Here is a 23,954-nt window from a genome sequence, read left to right on the forward strand (position 1 = left end):
TGATTAGCGTCAGTTGCTACACAAACACCGAGGACTGATTCATAAATTAGAGTTTAATTTAAACACCTCCACCTGCCACAGTTTGATTCAACAAATCAGTTTTTACAGCCAGACCTCGAAGGCCGCGTTCATAAAATCACAAATGATGACTGAATTTTTCATCATTAGCGTAGCATAAACAACATTAGCAACAACAACAACAACAACGGCATGGACTCAAATATGGAGAAGTGACTGACAGACTGAAATGTTCCCTGTTTGTCTGGATGTTTTTTGTTAGTGAGTTTAATTCATTAGTCGGTTCCTTAAATGTTTTAATATTTTTACATGTTATTTTTACAGTTTTTTTTATTATTATTATTAATAGGAGTGGAATGAAAAGCAGTAGTTTGCTGGTTCAACCCTGAAAAACCAGACGTGAGTGAGAGGTCATTACCGACACATACTTCCACTGCTGTGTACTAATGAGTACTACTCTAAGTTTCCAGGTCGACTGCAGTAGAGAATTCTTGTTCTGACTCTTTTTTTTTTTTTCCAACACTGTTGAACTTAAACATGTTAAAGTTCATCCATGTCGTCACCTCGGTCCTGAGTTGCGTGACAGAAGTCTGTGACTGGGTGTCAGTTATTATCGTGGACATCAGCGTTTGCCCTGTGATGCAGCATAATTCATGTGATGAATGCGTGGCAGCAGCTAATGAATAACCATCGGTTCCAGCTGACTGACTGTGAGGAGTCAGGAGAACAGCCGCAGGAGGAAACTGGACCAGGTGCCGCTGCCTGAGCACAATCTCCTATTGTTGTTGTTTACAAACAAACAAACTGGCTTTTAATATTTGGCAACAGGAAATAATGTCTGTCATATTTGAACCCTTTGTCGTTACAGTTGAGGAACTTTGCTAATTTTCAATGACAATGAAATCATAAATAAAAACAGAGGAATGCGGAGACACCGACAGACAGACATTAGCCACTGCAGCTTAATGTGTCTGTGGGGGACCAGTGAGACAGACATTAACAACCCAGAGGTCAATACACAGGTCAGAGGTCAAGATAGCTGATAAAGAAAACCATTTGTTGCCATAGATTCACGGGGATAATGAAAACTTATATCAAGCCAGTCCTGTCCGGGTTCTGACCCCATGGCAGTCTATTGGCTCGGCTGATAAAACATGAGGCGGCGGTTTCCCAGGAGACTCGGCGTCTGCTTCGGTATTGACCGGCGTCCTGCCCCGGAGACCAGAGAGCAGCTTCACCCACTCATGAATATTGATCTGCACCATAACAGGGTAAATCTGCGACAACCATTGGATAAGGCCAAAGGTCACCAGTGTTATTATTGTAAAGGATGTCCATTGATTGGTCAGTACATGAGGTGAAGGACCAGAGAATAATTCCTGTCTGATAAACTGTGCCACAGACCAGAGTCTGAGAGTGAAAGGATTTACAGAAATCTGTCAGTGGACTTTGAAGTATCAAACACCACCAAGTGTTTTATTGAAACTGAAGTTCACCGTCACCTTCACCATCACGGAGAATTAGATGATCTGACACATCATGTTATTGATCACTGTGGGGCATTAGAGAGAGGCGTATGGAGGTAGAATGAAAACTAAATGTTTGCAGCAGTTACTGTAGGTTAAATATACAATAGAAACATTAAAGCAAACTACGGCCCGTGGGCCAGATACTGGCGAAACGATACATATCACAGTTCAGGGGCAACTATACGATATACTGCGATAATATAGTCACCACGATATATTGATATCAAAGATATCAAATGTGCCAGATTCAACGTATAGTTAACTCACGACAGACTTTTTTTTTTTAATTTTTTTTTTTTTAACTTTTCTCTTCCTTTCGTTTCACCTGTTTAACCTCAGTTCTCCTCACACATTCTCTCCTCCATGTTTTGTCTCTTGTGATTTCTCGGAGCAGAAAAGTTAATTTAGTTTTCATTTTATTAACCATCTCCTGTCATCTCGACTCCAGGAGGTGAGTGACCCCGACATCATGGAGCTGGTTCACAGCTCTCTGGGCAGGATGACCATCATCCGCCAGATCTTCCCGCTGTGGAGAGACACCAACGTCCGCTGCATGAGGAACAACCACCGCATCTCCTCGCTGCTGTGTGACCCTCAGGAAGGATACCTGCAGTCGCTGGAGGTAAGTTGTCTAGAGGCTGTGGTCAAAATAAACACAAACTGTTAGCCACACCACTGACAGACAAATGATTGTCGTGATTCCTGTCGGGTCGGAATGTTTCCATAATGTCCAAAGTGAGACATCAGGGGAACGTTGACAGGTGTCTGCCCAGTGGCTCGTGAATGTAAATATTAATGCATTCAGCTGATGGTGGATTAAACTCCGACGGTGAAGTCATCGTAGAGAACGACGAAGGACGTTCTTTACTCAAGGATGAAAAGAGTAAAAATGGAATCAAGTTTTCACAGAAACACTGAGTACAAACACTATGAATATGATGTTATTCATATACACATACTCTGAATCTGCTGCCTTTGATACTTAGTTTTTTATTATCACCTTTTTTTTTGTTGTTGCTCTTTTTCTCACTTAATTGACAAGAACTTTTTTTTTTTCCTGAGTCTCTTGAAGAAAATTCTGGTTTTCCTTTTTTGACTATTTACACTGTGGAAACCTGAAATGTACTGTGGGGGGGGGTGGAGGTATGGTGGTGGGGGGGCAGGCTCAGGCTTTTTAAACACATACAGGATCAAGGTCAATTGTTAAATCTAAGCTGACTATCGTGAATGCAGCATGAATGGATGTGGGTGGTTCTGTGGGTGGCCGTGGAACTGTCCGTGGTGCTGCTGGGAGTGGCTCCACCTTCATGTCCACAGGAATAAACGGTTTTAATTATTGAATTACTTTCAGAAGTCATATTTTCATGATGTCTGATTCTTAGTGGATGACCGGAGGCTAACGAAGAAAAACCATGACCTGAACAGACCAGCGTCACCGATGACCGAGTCTTCCTCTCACAGTGTCCGCGTCTCCACCGTCTCTTTCACTTTGATCTGACTTCACCGCTGAAAAACAGCTCCACCCACTCCAACCTGCAGGGACCCTTTGTCTATTAGTCACCCATCTCCTCCCCCTCACTCACCCACCCACCTCTATTCCAACTCACTTCACTTGACTTCTCTTCCTCTCCTCCTCCTTCTCTCCTCTGCCTCGTCACAGACCTCCACCCCTGCAGGTTCTCTCCCTCCCCCTCCCTCCTCTCTGAAGCACTATATAAATACAGATCATTGATTATTTTCCTGGGCTTATGGGGTTTTTTTTTTTTTTTTGCTCGAACTATTTGCGGTGTAATTGTGTTTCCCATAGTTCTATTCATTCTTATGCCTTCTCTGGACAGATGGCAAAGCCATGTGGTGCATTTACACACTCACTCACTCACACACACACACACTCAACACAATTCAATAATTCACACCAAGTAGGGTTAAATATTGGTTACTGCAGTTCAGGCGTTCATCAGAGAAGTTGGTTTATGAAGATGAAACCTCCTGCAGGTCATGCATCTCCTGTAACTACTTCCTGTAACAAGGGTTGCTGCGACCTCAGCTCACCTCAGCTCGGTTTCTGAGACCCTCCAGGAGAGTAAATATGAGCTGTCTCGGCTCAGAGGGGGTTGAGATGAATGCAGGCTGGAATAAAAGCCTGCTGTGGCAGCTGCTATTGCTTTCATAGATCTTCTCTTGGGGGAGGATTTTACTTGACTTGACCCAGAGAATCTATTGAATGCACTGTCACTCCGACACAAAGGGAAGTAGACATTATTTCTGACAGGCTGCGCTGCAGTTGACTGGTATCAGCCAGGCTGCTGACAGCGTTGAGTGTCACTAACAGAAAGATGATTGAACCAGGAATAATTCTTGTTTTGGCTCTAATTCCAGTCCACACCACGTTCCTCTGTAATTGTCTGTTCTAATTACAGTCTTTGGTCTTTCTGTCATTAAACAAACTGTATCGTCACTCCGCGCCGGCATCGATTTCTGATGTAAACATGGCACACGGAGCAAAGTTGACGCTTTTATGTCAATTCTCTGACTGATCTCGTTGACAACAGGCGACCGCGAGACTGACAGGAAGGGGGAGGGGCCGGGAGTAGGGTTTTTTTTCTGATGTTTTTGACTGTTCTTCAAAAAACATATACATTTTTTTATATCAGATTCTTATTATTCACCTTAAAACCCAGAGGAGGGCGCTGTATGCAGGGGTCTGTTTGTGTTGTTTGGTATCTGAAGGTCTGACTTTCTCCCCAGGTCTCCAACCTCTACCTGTACGACAGCGTTCTGATGCTCGCCAACGCCTTCTACAGGAAACTGGAGGACAGGAAGTGGCACAGCATGGCCAGTCTCAACTGCATGAGGAAGTCCACCAAACCATGGAACGGTGGCTGGTCCATGCTGGACACCATACAGAAGGTACTGCTACAGTCTGACTCGACTTCCTCTCACGGCCAAGGTTCTTCCAGGTCCAAGAACTCCCAGAGAACAGACCATAATAATTTCTGTTTTTTTCTCTCAGGGTCGTATCAGTGGACTGACCGGACAGATGGACTTCCGAGCTGAAGGCTCTAACTCTCATGTTCAGTTTGAGATTCTGGGAACCAGTTACAGTGAGACGTTTGGGAAAGACGTGAAAAGGGTGAGAGAAGTTTTGAATTTCTGGACTTTTTCTATTTCTTTTTTTCACCTTCACACCGTAACATTTCATATTTCAGGGGAATGAAGCCCCACCTTGAACAAACAGCACCCCAGAATCTTTACTTTACTTCACGTTCTAAAATACATCCCATACAGAACAGAGTACAGACCTCAAATATATTTACTTCATTATTTCAGTCTCAAAGTTCAGAGATTTCCCAGCCGATATAATCAAGTCACTGAAGACAGAAATAAAGAACACAGAACATACGGTCAGACACAGACGCTGCCCCCTACAGCTCGTAAAGTTGTATTTCTCACGGACTCCGCAGATTCACATTTGGAGTTTTGTCGCACACATATTTCACAGAGGCTTGTTTTATTTCTGAATTTTAATAGCTGCTGTGAATGTGCATTATATTTCTACCAGCAGGACTCCAACATTTATCTGGGACATCTCTGCAGAAGTCCATTAAATATGGTTTTGTTGTTTTTGCTATGGTTATGTAAGCGTCCGTCCAGCAGGTGGCCAGGGAACAGTGGCCGCTGTGAAAACGCTGATGAAAATAGCTGCACCATTGTCTCAGTGAGACCACTCACTGCGAGGGCAACAAAATTAAGTCAGGGGGTGAAAAGAAACCTTCTCCTCCTGGTGTTCTCTGTAATGAATCTGACCAATCACAGGCCTGATGACCGATGACCTGCAGGTTTTGGAGTTTTTCTTTTTCTGTATGTACGGTGAGGTAAATGCAGTAGCAGGGAGGACCATTTCCACTGCGGTGTTTTTTTTTTTTTTTGGAGCAGACGTTGCTCAGGGACCTCAGACTGTCTGTCTGTGTAAACTCTGAATCCAAAAAACACTTTTGTTAAAAGCAAATCCATTTATCCCTTTGGTGGCTTAGAAAAATGGTTGTTATCTAATCCACCTGGTCCACAAGGTCCACATGGTCATGGGGTTTATGGTTGCAGGTGTCAGTGACGATTCTGCCCTCTACTGGTAATTCAGGTTTTTAGCCCTTTTTCAGCAGTTTTTCCACCTGCTCTACTGAAACATATTTGATTTTTTCTCACTGTATAATAATAATAATAATAATACAGTGAGTTTGACTTTGACATTATTGTGCACGTGTTCTTCGAGCCGTCATTTGTTTGTTGCTGTGAACGCCAGTGCGTCCTGATTCAGTCAACGACCAGTTGCGGAATGAAGAAAGATTGAGTTTCCCGGCAATCTATGTAGAGCAGCACTGACCAGAGGCACTAATGAAGATTTAATCACCACTTAGTCCAACTGAAATCATGGAACCCATTCATCATGACGTGAACATTATCATTAGACTGAGGAGAAGATGGACACTCACACGTGTGTGTGTGTTGATCTGTAAATATGGACGAGTGAACCGTGTTGAATTAAAAACATAATCACAGCCACAAATAATAATAATAATAATAATTTCAACATTTGAAGACCTCCAGAATGAAAATGTGTTTCGTTAGCTTTGGGGATAGGTATTGTTAGCGTCAATGCTAATGGCTGTTGTGTGAAGGCTCCAGCATAGAAACAACATTATTGCACTGTGGTTTGTCTGTGGTTTGGACAACTGACCAATCACATGTATGTAGATCATCATGTTTTCTCTGTGGAACCAGAACCTGGATCACAGAGTCTGCCGTCAGAGAGAGTCACTGGGGCTCTGTTCTGATGATCTGTAGATCATTAGAGAAGAGGGGGGGGGGAGCGCAGGGGGCAGAGAGGTCAGATAATGGGGTCAGGAACACGTCTGTGCTGTGGTTCATTATCTGTTCTGTGTCAGCTCACAGAACCATTTAGAAGAAAAGACAAAAACACAGCAGTTTGTCAGCCTCATACCTGCGTTCCTCCACCAGAACGTACGCGAGGCGCGTTCTCCGCACAGAACACGTGTGTTCCTTCAGGAGACGACGACCATCACGAGCCGACCTCCGCAGTATTATGGAACTGTGTGTTTTATTCTCTCAGCGCGGCGGTCGAGTGATTACCCAAACTGCTCCACCCCGTGACCCACATCCATCCTCATGTTCCTCGATAACTGCTCCACCCCGTGACCCACATCCACCACTCACAGCCATCCTCATGTTCCTCGATTCCCCCTCTTTTCCTCTCACCCCATCATGCTCCCCTCCTTCCTTCCTTCCCCCTTTCCTCTTCATTTCTCAGCTGTGGTTTCCTCCCGCTCCATCATCGTTTATCTGCATCCAGTCCATTTTCTCCTCGGCCTGATGGCTCTCAGATGAGGGTGTCTTTCTGCTTAGAAACTGTAATGAAGACTGAAATACTATTTCCTGGTTGGCTACTGTGAGTTTTCTCCGCCGTCCTGCGCTGCTGCAGAGTGATCGATGTTGCTGTTGTTGTTTTGGTTTCCCACTTTGGTCTTATTGATGTGTCAGCCCGGATCGGAGCAGATATTTCTAATGACTTTCAGCTTGCACACAGCTCTTCATGGGGAAAAGTCAATTCATTTCAGCCTAATTGTTGCCGTAGCCCGAGATTTCACGCAGCCATCATCTCCAAAGCCGTCACATTATTTGCATCAGCGTATTTTATTCTAAGGAACGTTCACTCTTTTTTGTTCCAGTCGACCACCTCCCCTCAGACGGAGCAGTTTACAAACGTCGTCTCCTGCCTGAAAAAGAAAAACCTAAAAAATATATTCTATTTAATTCTCTATTTTAAAGGCTTTCTGTTAATTTTCTAAAATCTTTAGCTCAGTATATTTTACTGTATTGTAACCTACATCCTCGAGGTGTCGACCCTGATGAGAACTAGTTTCTACATATTCTATTTAATTCTCTATTTTAAAGACTTTGCTGTTAATTTTTCTAATCTTTATCTCAGTATATTTTACAGTATTGTAACCTACATCCTCGAGGCGTCGGCCCTGATGAGAACTAGTTTCTATTTTGTACCTCATCGTCTTCCTCTTCCTGTTCTTTGTTTTATTCCAGTTTCAAGATAAAGTAAAAAAAAAAATCATTAGTTCATTAGTGGGTTTGATGAGCTGAACACGGAAGAACCGGTGGGTTCTAATCGTCCTCACTTTCATTCGCTGGAACAGAAACAAACCCTTCACTTTTTTTCTTTCTTTCCATCTCTTGTACAAAACACTTGTTTTTCTGAATCGTGACAATTTAGTCTGAAACAGACGGAGGACGGAGCTCAGCTCGGCCGGCTGTCCGTCCGCTGACACAGATGTTCTAACAGACGAAGTAGAAGAAGAAGAGCTCATTTCACAGTATTTTTTGTTTGGTTTCTGTTCAGTGGAAAAGTAAAGTGTCCTCGTCTCGTCCCTGTTTCCCTTGTTTCAGACTTTTTCTTTTCTCATCAACTCCTCATCCTGACTGTTTTGCGAGGACTTCCCAGCGTCTGTCCAGGTCCATCCAGTTTGCCTGTTGCAGGTTGATGTATGGAAAAACCAACCTGATTTATTTTGTTTATTTTTTAACTCAAAGTTCAATCCACTGCAGTTGTTGTTTTTTTTTCCTGCGGGGGCGGAGCTGTACTAAAGTCTTAGACGTTTCTAAAGCCGTGGCTTAGATTCCATTGATGTATCTGTCTGGGAATCAAAGATAACACTGGTGGTTTCCAGCCGTATGTTCTCTGAGGCCGATAAACAAACACAACAACAGTGAGGAATTATGGATCTCCATCCGTGTCCATGTTTTATGGCTGCATTTGTACAACAGAGATATTTTATCGACCACAATCAGACGTATTGTTTTTTAGTATTGTAACTATTGTATCTGAGCTGGGAAATGGACTGACCTTAAATTCAATTTTATATTTTTATTTTATGAGAACAACTTCAGATGAATTCTGATCCTGGAGGTCCGCACCAGGCTTTACAGAACACCCTCCCCAACCCGTTCCCCCTCCATTCACAGACACATGCAGAGACTCACTGCTCAATACACCAGTGGTCAATAAGACAGAAAGTTAGAATGCCACACACGGCACTCAGTGAGCTGAGGGGCTCACACAAAGACTTTGTCACAAACAGCTTGTCAGTGCGGTTACTGTGGCAGACGCGGCGGCCGGGGTCAATAAGAATCCGGGCGGCGTGATTGGCCCGTCGATATCAAATCACCTGATGAACAGAAGCAGGAAAATGACAGCGAGAGAAGAAGAAGAATCAGAACGCTCTGAACTTTGGTTCCTCTTCCATATTGATGGTTTTGCAGTGATTCTATGAAGAAAACACGGCTCCTGTCTGCCGTTGGTGAGAAATGGTGTAATTGAGACGTTTATGGCTCCATGAATCTGAGGCGATTTCTCCTCCATTCCTTTGTCATTTTCACACAGTAATTGGCATTTACTCAGGCCCATTACAGGTGATTATTTTGGGGAGGATTGTGCATCATTACCATTAGCTGGAATTGCTGCTTTGCTGTTTGTGTGAGTGTGAGGCTGGTGATGGCAGAGTCACATGGGCACAGATGGAGATGTGAGAAGATGGAGGTTAATGTTCTGACGTAGTACTGTACTACACTGGTGCACAGGAAGTAAACCCTGGTCAAAAAACTATTTTGTTTTACGCTAATAAAACAATGCATTTGTTGATCTTGATAATTTGAAAGCAAAAAAGTGGAAATATTTGGATGTCATATAAAAGTATCATGTAGTTAGTTTGTGTTGTATCTCAGGCGGTGTACAAGTGAGTACTGCCCTCGCCTTACAGCAGGAAGGTCAGATCCCGGCTGCCCTCGCCTTACAGCAGGAAGGTCATGGTTCGATCCCGTGTTGAAACTAAACTCTCTGTTCTCTTCAGAACATAATCACAGTTGGTTATTCACCCTGAGTGAACCTTGGTGTGAATGTTAGTGTGAACAGTTGTCGGTGATACATTGGTGAATTATGTGACCCTCTAACCCTCGACTCACCCCCCCTCAAAACCACCATGTGGTCGTTCATGAACAGGTGTTCTCTGGTGTTGGTTTGTGTTCTTCACCCTGGTTCCACCGACGTTCTGTGAAGGAACACTAGTTCTTTGTTACTCTTCAGCTCACACGGCAGACACTCTTCAGGTTTCTTTCTCAGGAAACAAAGCTACTGATGGAGAAAACACATGCACCCACTGCTGTCGTCCCGTCCGCCCACACACACACACACACACACACATTCAGACACAGCGTTTGTGTGAACTTTGCATAACAGTAATGTGTTTTCTCACCTTAATCTTTACTCTCCTGGGAACCTGCAAAATGTCCCCACGGCAGTTTTCTCAAAAACGTGTCCCCACAAGTATAGAAATACACCAGGTATACACACACACACACACAGGCTTATAAACACAGAAACAGACACTGCTGCACACACAGCCATACAAAGATGAAGTATGAGTGCTATTACAATTAGGTTGTACTGTACTCCTCTATACACTACTGTACTCATTACTGCAGTTTTACTGCCACCATCCATCTCAGTTTACATTATTCTCAGGTGCAGAAATAGCTTCACTGCTCACTACACAAAGACCAGTAAATGCACAATGTGCAACTCTACATCTCCATACACTGACAGGTCACAGAGCTGAGATCAAAGGCCTGAGGAGGCGCACAAACACACACACACACACACACACTGGCAGGTTATAAAGACAATTTACTCGCCCTCTGAAAAAAAAAAAAAAAACAAAGCTGTGCACATCACTGTGTAACTTCCTATTCCTGGAGGACCGTGTTCTCACCAGCGGTTCTTTGTGTTTCTTACACGGTTTCTTTTTCTGTGGCGTCTGTGTTGATTCAAAGACTTTCATTTCAAAGTCACACTGGTAACAAAGTGGTCTGCTGCTAATGATGGAGTTGTTTGTTTGTTTTTTCCAACCGTTGTCTCTCATCCTCCCAGATTGGTGCCAAACAGATCACAGAGAATCACTGAGTTTTAGAGAAAAAAAAAAGAAAAAAAAAAAGGTCAGCGCTCTCGTTTTGTCTGCCAGGAACCTGACTGTGAGACCGTTCAAGTCAAACTGTCACAGGTGCTTCAATATTGCATGGATACAGTGTTGAAAGTTAAGAGCTGCTTGACTTGAGATGAAAAAGACAGAACTAAAAGAAAAAAAGAAAAGAAAAAAGGGTTTGATGGTTTCCCTCCTTTCTCCTCATGAATCAGACATCGTCGTGTTCTTTAAGAGCTTCTTCTCACTGATGACAGTGACTCCGATCGGCTCAGGATTAGACTTTAAAATGGAAGCTGCTCCTCTGACTCCTGTGATTCACAGTGAGAAGTCGCGTCATTATCCCTGCAGTATGAATCTAGCCTTTAACACTAGGGGTGTAAGAAAATACCAATACACTGAAGTATTATTTTCAGTCTATTGAGTGTATTATTATATATTTTGTTTCACGTATCAACATCCTCCATCAGTGTTTTGATTTTTTTTCTCACCAATTCCCAGTCCAATATTCCTGGTGTTGGTTCATTTTCTTTTTCTTTTCTTTCTTCTCTAGTGATTCCAAATGTAGATCCCTCTGTTCCAGTGTTAGGAACTGATGTTCAGATGGAACAGAGTCTGAGACTAGGATCACACTCTGACTACAGTTACAAAAGTGAAAAAAAAATCCTCAATATATCATTGATGACTATAGTATCACAATATATCGCATCGTTGCCCCTGCATCTCGATCCGTATCGTGTCGTCAGATCATCGCCAACGCAGCCTTGTGTTGAAAACTGCTGCCTCCATGTGGTCCAGGTCCTGAGACCAGACACAGACACTTGGTTTGTGTCGGTGAAGCCGTGCCAGGATCTCTGAATCACCGTGTGACTTCTGTCTCAGTTTTATGTTCATTAAGCGTCACTGGTGGTCTTAGATCAGTGGTTAGGTGAACCTTGACCTCCAATAAACCGTGGAGTGTGTCTGCAGTCAGAGCACACTGTAAATCCTGACCACGGCCGAGCCCAAAATGTAAATTTGACTTTGATTTACGGCGGCGCGGTGGCAGAGTGGACCGTTTGTTACCTTGTATTTCAGCCACTGTACCGGAAACAATGATTTTTTTATTTTTTTATTTTTTTAAAATATGATCAGAATTAATGACAGTTACCCAGAATTACAGCGGCGTTCACACCTCTGTGTCTCTGCGGGACTCTCCTTTATCTTCACTCATTTATCTTCTGTGTGTTTTTTTCTTTTTCTTTTAATAGCTGGCCTCCTGGGACTCCACTCGTGGTTTGAATGGTAGCCTGAAGGAGAACCGGATTGAGAGCGGGATGCATGGAGTGATGCTGAAGATTGTAACAGTGCTGGTAAGTGGTGGGAGGACACGGACTCTATTAGGAGTCGACCTGTGAAGGCAAATAACAGTGTGAGAAAAGCAACAGCAGTCAGCAGAGAAACACCTCAACCAGTTATAGCTTGGGGTTTGTACATGTATAAATTAGACACACCCCCCACCCCCCACCCCCCACCCTCCCTGTTAACAACAGCTCCTTATAGAAATATTACAGTCTTAGCACTTTGTAACATCAAACATGTGTTAATGCCTGTTGAAAAGACAACATTTATAGTTTCAGCTGAAGTGAAATAAAGTATTCTGTTACACATAGACGATGTCAAAATGATTCAAGAAAATGTTGAAGAATGTCAAGTTACTGTTTATCATAAATACAAACATATATTACATTTACATTTATTATTTGTATATTCACAAATTGTAAAATTCTGGGGCTGTGTATTGGCAAGAATCTGGCGATACAATACGTATCACGATACAATGTATTGCGATATATTGTGATGACGTATCACGATACAATGTATTGCGATACTATAGGTAAGACAATATATTGAGATTTTTTTCCCCCCAAATGTAACTGTAGTCCCAGTGTGATCCTAGTCTCAGACTCTGTTCCATCTGAACATCAGTTCCTAACACTGGAACAGAGGGATCTACATTTGGAATCACTAGAGAAGAAAGAAAAGAAAAAGAAAATGAACCAACACCAGGAATATTGGACTGGGAATTGGTGATAAGAAATCAATAACTGATCAATGACTGAGGAGATTGATACGGGATCAGGAAACAGTATTTTCATACACTTGTATTAATTTTATAAACATCTGCTCCGTCAGCGAATCTTTCAGACCTTTTTTCACCTGTGTGACACTGTTTTCCCCAGATTTTTTTTTTTTTATTCTTAATTTTTCTCCTGGAAAATGTGTTGGAAAGGAGACTGGAGGAGAGCAGAGAAAATCAATCACACTCTGCAGCATCTTTTCTTAAACTAACTTCACCAACTCCCAATTCCCTCCCCCTCTCCGTCTCCCTCTCCGTCTCCGTCTCACTCCTCTCATTTCACTTCACTCTGTTTTTCCCCTTTGCTCTTCACACAACATTTGCCCGCAGCACAGCTTTTCACATCCGCTGTCCTCAGCGCTCTCTTGACAGGGTCACTTAATCTACTTATTTGGCCCCAAACACTTTACCAATTACCCCTTTTCTCTCCCACTCTGCCAAATGTCACATTTAAACTGCATTTTCTTAAAAAAACAAAAAACAAAATGCATTTGCTTTGGAAGAGGAAAATACAAACCAGGATTTTTGTTCAAGTTATAGACGTGGTCTCCTCGGAGTGCCCCCTCCCCCTCCCCCCGCCCTTACTTACCCTCACAGCCCACAGGGTCACAGAGCAGCTGTGATGTAAAACAGCACCTTTTATACCAATAAAAAAACCCTATTCCCACAGATTTGGGAACCGTGGGTCTGGATTTGTTAAAATATGTTACCACTTCATGACCTTACATGCTCTGTCTCACATATTTATATATTGAGACCTAACACCCCCCCTCCTCCCCAGACCCTAGCAGTCATTGGAGGAGGACGGGGGGGACACTTCCATCTCTGGGCTGAAACCAAAAAAAAACAAACCCTGATATTTGAATGTCAACTCTTCTTTCTGACTCCTTTCACCCTCAGGAAGAACCGTTCGTGATGGTGGCAGAGAACATTCTGGGCCAACCCAAGAGGTACAAGGGCTTCTCCATCGATGTCCTGGACGCTCTGGCCAAGCTGCTGGGCTTCAAGTACGACATCTACCAGGTCGGAGACGGGAAGTACGGCACGGCTCTTCCCAACGGATCCTGGAACGGGATGATCGGAGAAGTGATCGGAAAGGTTGGTGTGTGTGTGTGTGTGTGTGTTTGTGTGTGTGATCAACAGACCAACACAACCTTTTGACTCTGTTTCCTCAGGCTTTCATTCTCATAGATTGTTTAATTTGGACACATTTCTAAGGTTAGAGGATTATGGTGCGGTCGTTATTAAATTCAGTCGTTTTCGTTTTTTTTTTGTGTTTTTTTTTTCAACTGCTGTGAATAAAACCTCTGTGTGAACCATAATTTAGGTTCTTTTATTGAGGGCAGTGAAAAATTATGAATAAAAAAACCCCTTTTATCCTTTAATAATACATCAGCAGTTGGCTGTGTGTGTGTGCGTGTGTGCGTGTGTGTGTGTGTGTGTATAATCACAGGCCATTTCACATCCTTTTAACAACAGTACAATGATCAGGAACAACAGACGGAACTGATTTAAACGTGGATTTTTACATTAAAACAACACCTGAATGAAACACACAACACAGCTGTGATTTGACCCCAGAGGTCACCGACAGCAGCAGTGGTCCAATGATGGAGTGATTAATAATTAATAATAATTTATTATTATAAATTATGAAGAGTCCAATCAGATCAGATCTGAATTCTTCTCCGCAGAATGAAATTTTCTCTGTTTCCATTTTTTTCCTCCACAGATTAAAAAACATTGATTAACTTTACTGACTGCTGATTGGTTTGATTAGTTTAACAGTTGAATTTAATTCTTCAATAATTTACTGTCTGTGACTGTGACCTGTGACCTTTGACTTATAGCCTGAAACTATAACCTTTTCTCAATAGAACAGAGCAGTGGTTTGATTCAAGCTGAGATCAAATATTACAACAGACTAAAGGTTAATTTCACTGTGACATAATGATTTTCTCTCACCCCTCCTCCTCACCCCTCCTCCTCACCCCTCCTCTTCACCCCTCCTCCCTCAGTGAAAAAAATACCTCTGGCTATAATTTAACTCCATCTCGGGGACAGAGTGTGAACATATTTCCACAGACGTTGTGTGTCGTTACTCAGCTGCGGGGCCTCAAACTGACGGACTTTTCTCTGTTTTTATTCCCGCCCACAGCGAGCTGACCTCGCCGTGTCGGCCATCACCATCACTCCTGAGCGCGAGAGCGTGGTCGACTTCAGCAAACGCTACCTGGACTACTCTGTGGGGATCCTGATGCGCAAGACGGAAGATAAGATCAACATCTTCTCGTTGCTGGCACCTTTTGACCTGGCGGTGTGGGCCTGCATCGCCGCCGCCATCCCCGTGGTGGGCATCATGATCTTCCTGCTCAGGCGCATCCAGACGGCGCGCTGCCAGAACAGTACAGGAGGACATCCGCCACCGTCTGTCTCCACTTCACTTCAGAGCGCCATCTGGATCGTCTACGGTGCATTTGTACAACAAGGTGCGTGATGGAGCCTCCGTCGGTCCGCAGACCGCGGTTTTACATCATTCATTCACACTCACAAATCCTGATGAAAACAAAACCGTCTCTGGAAACTCTTCCTGTTCCCACATCTCCAATCTGCAGGTTTTAGGAGATGGGATTAAAATGAGTGAGATTATTCAGATTACAGGGCAGACCTGGATGGTAACAGACTCCAGGAGGCGCTGCTTCAATGCTGTATCTATTTAAGGGCACGGTGCCCACCCCGGCGTTTTCTGAAGGTGCCCTTTTTGGAGGCAAACGGCATCTTTTTAGTTTGGTTTAAATCCAGGGGTGACAGTTTTGGATGAATTACAACATCAGCAGCAAATGTTAAAGCCTGAGCCGCATCTATCAACGTCTGGCTCGCTGCCTTTTTTAGAGCCGACACCCACTATATTTCAGGAGAAAATAAATGCCACATCTCTTCCCTATCGTTCCCTTTTTTTCCCCTCCTTAAATCTGGCTTCTGTTCCTACGCTGCCACTTTTCCTTTCACTCCACAGGAGGTTTTTTTTTCCTCCACCTCAGGATGATGTAACAGGCTTTGATATGGATCATTGTCAGAGAGCACTCACTTGGCAAACATGTCTTCTCTATGATTCTATAATGATGTGGCTCTTTGTGTTGTATGTTCACAGCAGATTTAAGTATCCACCCACACACACTCACTCACACACACACACTCTCACACACTGTTTTTGTTTTCCACCAGGGAGCTGTTTTTCAGATGGTTGTGTTTTCAGGGATTTCAGGGAAACACAGAACAAAACATCCAAACGAGGCAGAACTGCTGAACACATTTTTCACATTTTCCTAATTAATTCCTACAGAGATGAAAGCCAGTGAGCAGAGTGGATTGTTGCAGCAGGACAGGATCCGGTTACATTTCAAGATGCACATTTCACATTTGATGACCTGAAGAAACCAGTCAAAGCTGTGTGTAATAAAAATGACTGATGCCGCGGTCTGGCTGTCCTCAGGCTGCAGCTGCGGTGACGCTGACACCCGCAGACAGATCTGTTTTCATCACATCCTACAATCCCCCCTCCTCCCCCCACATCACTCACATGACATTTTTCACACTTTACTCTTGGAAATTGTGTCACTGAACATTTGTAGCATTCACATCACAGATTCTCAAAGGCAGAGACGGGAGTTCAGACGATGAGTGTCGTCGTCACAACTTCAGTTTCAGAGATTTTTTTATGTTGTAATGTTGATTGGACCAAAGTAAAAGTATTTTTACAGTAGTAGTATTTTTCTCTCATTTTCCTTTTTGGAATTCGACCAACATTAAAAATAAAACTTTCTCCTAAATCTCAACTTCCAAAGATTCTTATTGACTTTGTAAATATAACCAAAACTATATTTAAGATGCAGGAAATAATCCTGTGTGTGGAAGCAGAACTGAGGTTTTTTTTTCTTTCCTCTTATTTTTATTAGTCAACGTTTGATGGAAACAACAAACATCCCGTTTCAAGACTTCCATAAATAATAAAGTGATAAAGAAGCCATTTCTGGCCTTTTTGGCATCATTACGACTTCATCGCTCATGTTCATCACTCGTCTCTGTGATTTAATTTGAGATTATAAATAATTACATTAGCGTCTGTGTGGAAGGGGAAAATGTGATAATGTGATTTCCTTGCTGGAGGTCTGTACGGCGTCTTCCCCCGTGTCCACTCTGCAGGCAGTGACTCTGTCCTTGGTACCGTAGCTCTGAGGATCGTCATGGGCAGCTGGTGGCTCTTCACACTCATCGTGTGTTCGTCCTACACCGCAAACCTGGCCGCTTACCTCACCGTGTCACGGATGGACAACGCCGTCAGGTGAGACGCAATTAATTCAGCTGAACTTTGACCTTTGTCACTTTGTGGCAGATGGTCCACAGACGGCCAGGTCCAGTCAGCAGACGAAGTTTTATTTCAAAGCCTCTAAGAAGGAGACTTCGTCTTCTTTCACTGCTTCCTCCACAATAAGAGTTATTATGGGAGCATGCTGGGTAATTTCTGGGGGTAATTACCTCTCATTTTACCTATTGTGTCAAATTCTTTTGGTAAAATTTTCTTTTCTTTTAACAATTAGTTGATCCTAGTTATTCAAATTTTTTCTGCTTCTTTAGAATCACCATTTAATCACCTTTTCCTGGGCTACAGTTCTTATTATTTCCAATAGAAGTCAAAATAATGTATTACTTATTTATTTATTATTTATTGATTTATTACTGAAAGCCTCAAGGCCAACCTTAAGGTCATTTCTTGACTATGTCCTTAAGTAATTCAAATTCTGTTGGGATCTGATTAACTCAACTCAAAACATGGTAAGATGCTCTGCATGTTTTTCACACCAGCAGTAAAATTTTCAAGTGTTAATTGATGTCTTTTCAGGCAGTTACTTTGCAGCCGTGTGTACAGAATGATTTGTGTATTTTTTCAGTAGAGTGAAACGTGTGCAATATTGAACCGCAGGCACCTGTGCAGAGTCTGAGTGAACAGAACAGTTTCTGTGCTGCTTGACCTGAATCCTAACGACTCCCCCACCCTGAGTCCAAACGTTGTTTGTCTGTGAATCCAATTTGCTTTGCTGTCCCTCCCCTCACCCCCTCCCCCCCGCCACAGACCTGACAGAGGTGTTGATTATATTGGGTTTGTCTCCTGTTTGACAAATAGTTAGATGTTGACATGTGAAAGCACAGAGTGAATGTTCAACAGCGGAACCAGACATGGGTTTGTTTGAAGTTTTGTGTAGAAAAAACTCTTTGTTTTATTTACTTTTCAGGAAAATCTTTGGGTTTGGACTTTAACCTGTTAGTTTTACTTCATTAATCACAGGTAAAATAAAGTGTGAAAAGGTAAACAAATGCATTTTTAAGTCCTAGTTTAGTTATCTGGCACTCTGGTAGTACACACTGCAACCCTGAAGGAGGCAGTAATGCACCTGAGGTTTGTTTGTCAGCCACAAAAAGTGTTTGTGCACAAGATGGAAGTGTCTGGCCTTTGTGTTCTTTCCTTTTTAACCTCCTGGTGGCGACATGGAGCTTGGTCCCATAGAATATTGTGGAAACAACATTTTTTTAGTTTAGTTCAGTTTAGTTTAGTCACCTCAACGTCGACCTTGAATTAGTGCTGTGTCGCTTGATCACTTCCTACTTCCCCGTCTACCTGATTGGCCCCGGGCGGCACGGAAAATGTGTGCTTTAATCATGCGTCCACAAAAAATGGAATTCTTAAAAGTAATTTGCGTCAACTCAGTATTAGTGCGTTCACTCTGGCAGCCTGTGAATATTTAAAAACCTCCCTCTGTTTTGGAGAGATCGTTTGGTTTTAATTGTTTTGGGGGAAAAAATCCAAACTCTCCTTCAGCAGTAAAGAAATAAAAGCTGGGATTTTATGAACATGTTCATCAGAGACTCTTTATTGGAGGAAAATTGCCAGAAGTATTTAGATAAATAGCCAATGTTGTCTTTGGAATTTCAGAAACTGTTACAAGTTTCTGTTTTATGTCTTCATTTCTTCCCTGACAAGAAGAACATTGTCTTGTGAAATTACCCGGCATCAGGTTTCTGAAGCTGATGAATGGAACTTGTTATTGTGACTCACTTGGAAAATAATTGGCTACACATGTCATTTCTTTGTATTGTTTTTTTTTGTTTTCTCCACCAGTTTCCTTCATAATCCTCTGAAACGGTGATTGTTTCATCCTCGAACTGAAGCAGAAAAAAACTTTGACCTTTAAATCATACGGTGAATATTTTATCGTGTTTCTTTTAACCTAAGTTAGAGTAAGAATCTATGATCTCTGGCTGCTTTGCAAGCAGAGAGCAGAGAAGGTTGGGTTCGATTCCCAGAGGAACCACATACCCCTTATAGCGCCTCCTGTGGCAGCCTGTGTCGGTTGCAACAACCCACACTGTTAATGTCCTCTACTGTGGGACAAATATGGAACTTTGTTTCATTACAGTTGTCCACCTTAAGCTAAGCGTGAGAACCATCTAAAGCCTTTACCACTGAATCAACATGAGGGTCGCGGGAGGGGCTGGGGTCGACCCCAGAGGTCATAGGATAATAATGAAAAAATGTGTTCCAGGAGGTTCAGAATTAGAAACAGGAAGAGCCACAAATACATTTAACTATCCTGTATCTGTGTTGCCTAAATATCCTAAGTATATTTAAGAAAAATCCAATATTTAAAAACTTCCAACACAAATGTATTTTCATTATTTCCCCTTTCCCAAAAATGTTATTCATGACGTGTCGTGCTGCCACTCCTCCAGTATAAACTCAGTGTTCACTGCTGAGTTTCTCTCCCGTCTGCACGTCTTGAATTTTCCACCAGGTCTAGACTGAGTTCCTGCCGAGTCAGAAACGAGCTGTTTTTATTCTCCTTGAAGAAAAAGTCTACGTTCTTTGTTCTAAGCATCACCTCGTTTAAAAACCTCAGGAGAAGTTTTTCTCTTCTTTCTTAAAGTCTGACTTTGGCCTCTATGAGATCCAGACCTCTTAAAAACCATCGAAGCGTCACTGCTGTACCTCGAACCACAGATTGGACATAACTGCACCATGAGGACTAATTATTTTATTTTCCCTCTACAACAATGTTAGGCTCGGGCTAAATAATTGTTCTCCTTCTGAACAGTGTTCTTTTTATGTTTCATCCATTGTTATTCAGTGCTGACTCGTCATAATAATGCAGCGTTTTACTGCCTTTGATAGTCACAGTGTGACAGCGTTCCTGAGGGAACGTGAGCAACAGCCTGAACACCAACAGTATTTAGTCTTTATGGCCACAACAGAGAGAGAGAGAGAGAGAGGGGGAGAGAGAGTCACCCCTGTGGACCCTCGTCTCTGTGCTGTATTCATTTGGTCCATCGTTGTTCAGCCAGTATAACTAATAATCAGGGACTGGGTTAAATCTCTGTGTCGACTGTGAATCAAAGTGATTTTATTTTTTGTATTTTGTGAAGAAGAAACAAACACTTATTCGTGTGTGTGAGAACCAAACAGGAACATCAGGGTTTGACAGACGTTGATCGTCCACACCTGCCTTCATGTGTGACTAGTTTTTCTTGACATTTCCTCTGATTTTTAAATCCTACTGTACCATCTGTTTGTTGTTTTCACCTGTTTCTCCTGCTCTATGTAATGTATTTTATATATTATATTATATATTATTTATAAATCAAGCCAAACTGCACTGGTCGGTACAGAAGTTCTCAGTGTTTCAGATCCAGCGGAGACATTTTTACATTTTATTTTCTATCAAAAATATTTAAATAAACAGACAAAAGAAATGCATTAATTGAAGTGAACTAAAACATCAGTAAATCAGCAGATATAGATTATGTGTGTGAAAAGAAAGGTTTCAGTGGCGACGCTGACGCAGTGAGGAAAATCGCAGTATATTTTTAAACTTTTCATCTAATATGGATGGATATGGAAAAAAACAATCTGGTGCTAATCATATTTAGATTTCCTTATAGAAATACATTTTTCAATCCTGCTGTATGAATTACACAGCCATGCAGCACGTGGAACATATAATCAAGCCCGGGATCATTATCATCTCATTTAACTCGAGCACCGGCATCTGAAGCAGGCATTTAGCAAATTAGCTGCTAATTACCAAGTTGGTATTTATCTGTGTGTATGAAATGCAGCTGCTGGAAGAAACTTCTCCTGCGTCTGAACAACATACTGTTATATATTTAACCAGGAAAGATGTTTTTTTTTTTTTTCATCGGATGGTTTTAGAATATAAATGCTCTATTTAAAAGAGAAAAAAAACGTTAATGGAACTTAGCAGCCAATCAGGTTTTCATCACTCTGGCTGCAGCCATTATGTTGCTGCTAAAAGCTAATTCAATAGCCTCTTTTTTTTTAATGTTGCCCTAACATATAACTTATCATCTAAATGTTTTGTTCTAATGTGGATTTATTGAAAGATATTTCAATTCATTTCCTTCCTAGGACTTTTTGCTGCTGTATTTTTGCCTCAACGGTTTAGCATTTTTGGAGCCGACTGTAAATTGATGCTTAGAACTTAAATGCTTATAAACCTCTATTCATCTTTGTTGTTTTTTTTTTATTCCTTTATTTCAAGGAATGTTGATTAGATGATTGTAGCCAGTATTTTTCTTTTGTTATCCTCTTGAATTATATTGAAATGTTCATCATTTTCTGTGACAAAAAATCAAAACAATCCATACAGACTTGAACAAAAATATATTTATATTTTTCTGGGGTTTACTACAAAATCTGTTTTGAAAAATGTTTCTGGTTGTGGTTGTTAGGTCCTTCCAGGACCTGTCCAAGCAGGTGGACCTGGTCTATGGGACTGTGAGGGATTCAGCTGTGTACGAGTACTTCAAGGCTAAAGGCACCAACCCTCTGGAGCAGGACAACACCTTTGCAGAGCTTTGGAAAACTATCAACAAGAACAACGGCTTTGAGAACTCTGTCACCAGTCCAACAGAGGGAATCAGGAAGGTTAGTGTTTGTTCTAATGACTTTGACAAAAGACTTTTATTTCCTTCACTCAGTGCTGTCAAACTCAGTTTCACAGTGGGCCAAAATAAAAAATCGGGACAAAGACGCCGGCCAAACTCAATATTTATGGAAAAATTGACTGCAATTGTGGATATTTTTCCCTTCTCTCCTGATATGTATTGTTGATTTTTTTCATATGGAAACGTACATGAACATCCAATCAGAAACAACCAAACCTTAATATTATAAACACGTAAGAAACTAAATTTGAAATAAGACACATAAGTGGTGTTTGTTTGTTATTACGTCTCTCTCTTTCTCTAGATTTTCCAGTTCCGTTTTAATGTAAATCCTATATTTTTTTCACAGGCCAAAAAAAAGAACAACCAAAAATGTATGTGCTATAATATCGTGCATACATCACTAATACTACAAATACCACTGTAATAGCTGTAATACACATCTGATATGATCTTGTTGGCCAAATATAATTAAACCAAGGGCCAGATTTGGCCTGCGGGCCTGAGTTTGACACCTGTGCCTTAACTGATCCAATTTATTTATTTAAATTTTTTTACTCTACTCCGTAAAAATTAAATTAACTCTTGATGCAGAAACCTTATTATTCTGGGGGGTTTTTTTTCACCAAAGAGCAGATTGAAAAATAGTTCATGAATGAAGAAACTCCTGATGATGAAGCTTTCTTGACAGTGTATCTAGTCTATTCCCTGGGTTTACTCAACTCTGTGTTTATACATTAGTGAAGTGCAGTGAACCTGGGGGGGGGGCTGTGTAGTCCTAATGAGGTGAAAGGCTGTATTTGCCGAGGCTTTCGTTTTATTTTGGAGTGGAGCAGCCAGAGAAGTGTGTAAACAAACATGCACACAGAAAAAAAAAGAAAATCTGCTGGCAGAGGTCCACGTATTCCTTCCTGCACTAAAGGCTAAAGCCGGTGAATGTATCCCAGGATATCGTATTATCAGTTTCACACAAACACAAAAACAGAGAGCAAAAAAAGAGAGCAAACATTGGTTTTTCATCAAAGATAAAAAAGAAAAGTAATATGTTATTTTTGCTGATGGTTCCTTCCTCCACATGAGCAAAGAGTCTGAGCCATTTTCAGTGCTCTCAGACTGAGCTGCCATTATTCTGCTCACTGCTTTCCTCACACTGAGAACTTTGTGCTTCTCTGTCACCGACACTCAAGTGTGGATCCGTGTATGAAAGCAAACCAAAAATACTGATTTATCCGAATGTAACCGATAATATACATGTTTAAAAAATATATGCTACAATTCTTTATATATTTAAATATATATAACCGTTTGTACGTAAACCGTACTACACGTAAACCGCCGTAATCATCGGATTCTTAGGTTTCCGATTGTACCTGAACGCGCCTCGTGTGTCAGGTGCAACTTCGTCATGACGACGTCACAGACCGTCATCTTGGCGGTTTGTGCTTGTTATCCAGGTGCTGCGCTCCTCAAGCTAACGTGTAGCTAGCTAGCGGGTTGTTCGCTAGCGCGTTACTGGCTAGCGCGTTTTTCGCTAGCGTTATAGCTGGCTAGCATGTACCTGGCTAGCATGTACCTGGCTAGCGTGCAGCTCGCTAGCGTAAAATTGATAGGTTTTTGAATAGAGACCGCAGAAGCAGAACAACACACAAGAGAGCGGTTTGAATTCTTTATTTCTTGTTTTTGTCTGTCCACTGTTTTGTTAAAAAGTTTATTAATAAGACTGTTGTCGACTGCTCTATGTATTTATCGATACGTTATGGATCGACCAAAATTATGGTTGGTCGATATTTTCGTTGTATATACTGTATATATACTTTTGGTAAGCAGAACCTGGAATATACAGTGCTGAAAACGTAGTTGTTAATAGTTTTCGTATGATAAACAAATGTTATAGTTATAACTGTAGCTATGTGTTATAGTTATTCAATTGTGAGTTATTTGTCTGTGAGTTTACAAAGGCCAGAAGCTAATGCTGTTTAGAGGGCGTTAGCGTGGAAAAGTTTGGAAAAACTGTAGTGGCTAATAATATGAAAGAATACTGCTGAAAATCAAACTTAAATGTTTTATATGTATGATGTTTCCAGCAGTATTTGTTGTTGTCTCACATTTATATTGTTATTGGGAGAATTATTGTCTATTGTTGTCTACTCTGAGGTTTTTCTCCTACAGTAAATACATAACGACCTCGTGTACTTCTTCCTCTCTGCTCTT

At 41.7% G+C, this 23,954-nt stretch overlaps 1 protein-coding gene across 5 annotated transcripts in view; it reads left to right on the forward strand.

Annotated features, from left to right (window-relative positions):
* Positions 1–23,954, forward strand: part of grid1a (glutamate receptor, ionotropic, delta 1a) — a 165,260-nt gene that overhangs the window by 136,076 nt on the left and 5,230 nt on the right. For all 5 annotated transcript variants that reach the window (XM_008321593.3, XM_017037306.2, XM_017037302.2 and 2 more), the window contains 8 exons: positions 1,996–2,169; positions 4,296–4,457; positions 4,561–4,680; positions 11,857–11,958; positions 13,626–13,823; positions 14,884–15,214; positions 16,929–17,067; positions 21,528–21,723. In XM_008321593.3, the coding sequence (XP_008319815.1) occupies positions 1,996–2,169; positions 4,296–4,457; positions 4,561–4,680; positions 11,857–11,958; positions 13,626–13,823; positions 14,884–15,214; positions 16,929–17,067; positions 21,528–21,723 (1,422 nt within the window). The remainder of the gene's footprint in view (positions 1–1,995; positions 2,170–4,295; positions 4,458–4,560; positions 4,681–11,856; positions 11,959–13,625; positions 13,824–14,883; positions 15,215–16,928; positions 17,068–21,527; positions 21,724–23,954) is intronic.

The sequence above is a fragment of the Cynoglossus semilaevis genome, chromosome 12 (genome assembly GCF_000523025.1).
Source record: "Cynoglossus semilaevis isolate Cse_v1.0 chromosome 12, Cse_v1.0, whole genome shotgun sequence".
Classification (NCBI taxonomy): Eukaryota; Metazoa; Chordata; class Actinopteri; order Pleuronectiformes; family Cynoglossidae; genus Cynoglossus; species Cynoglossus semilaevis.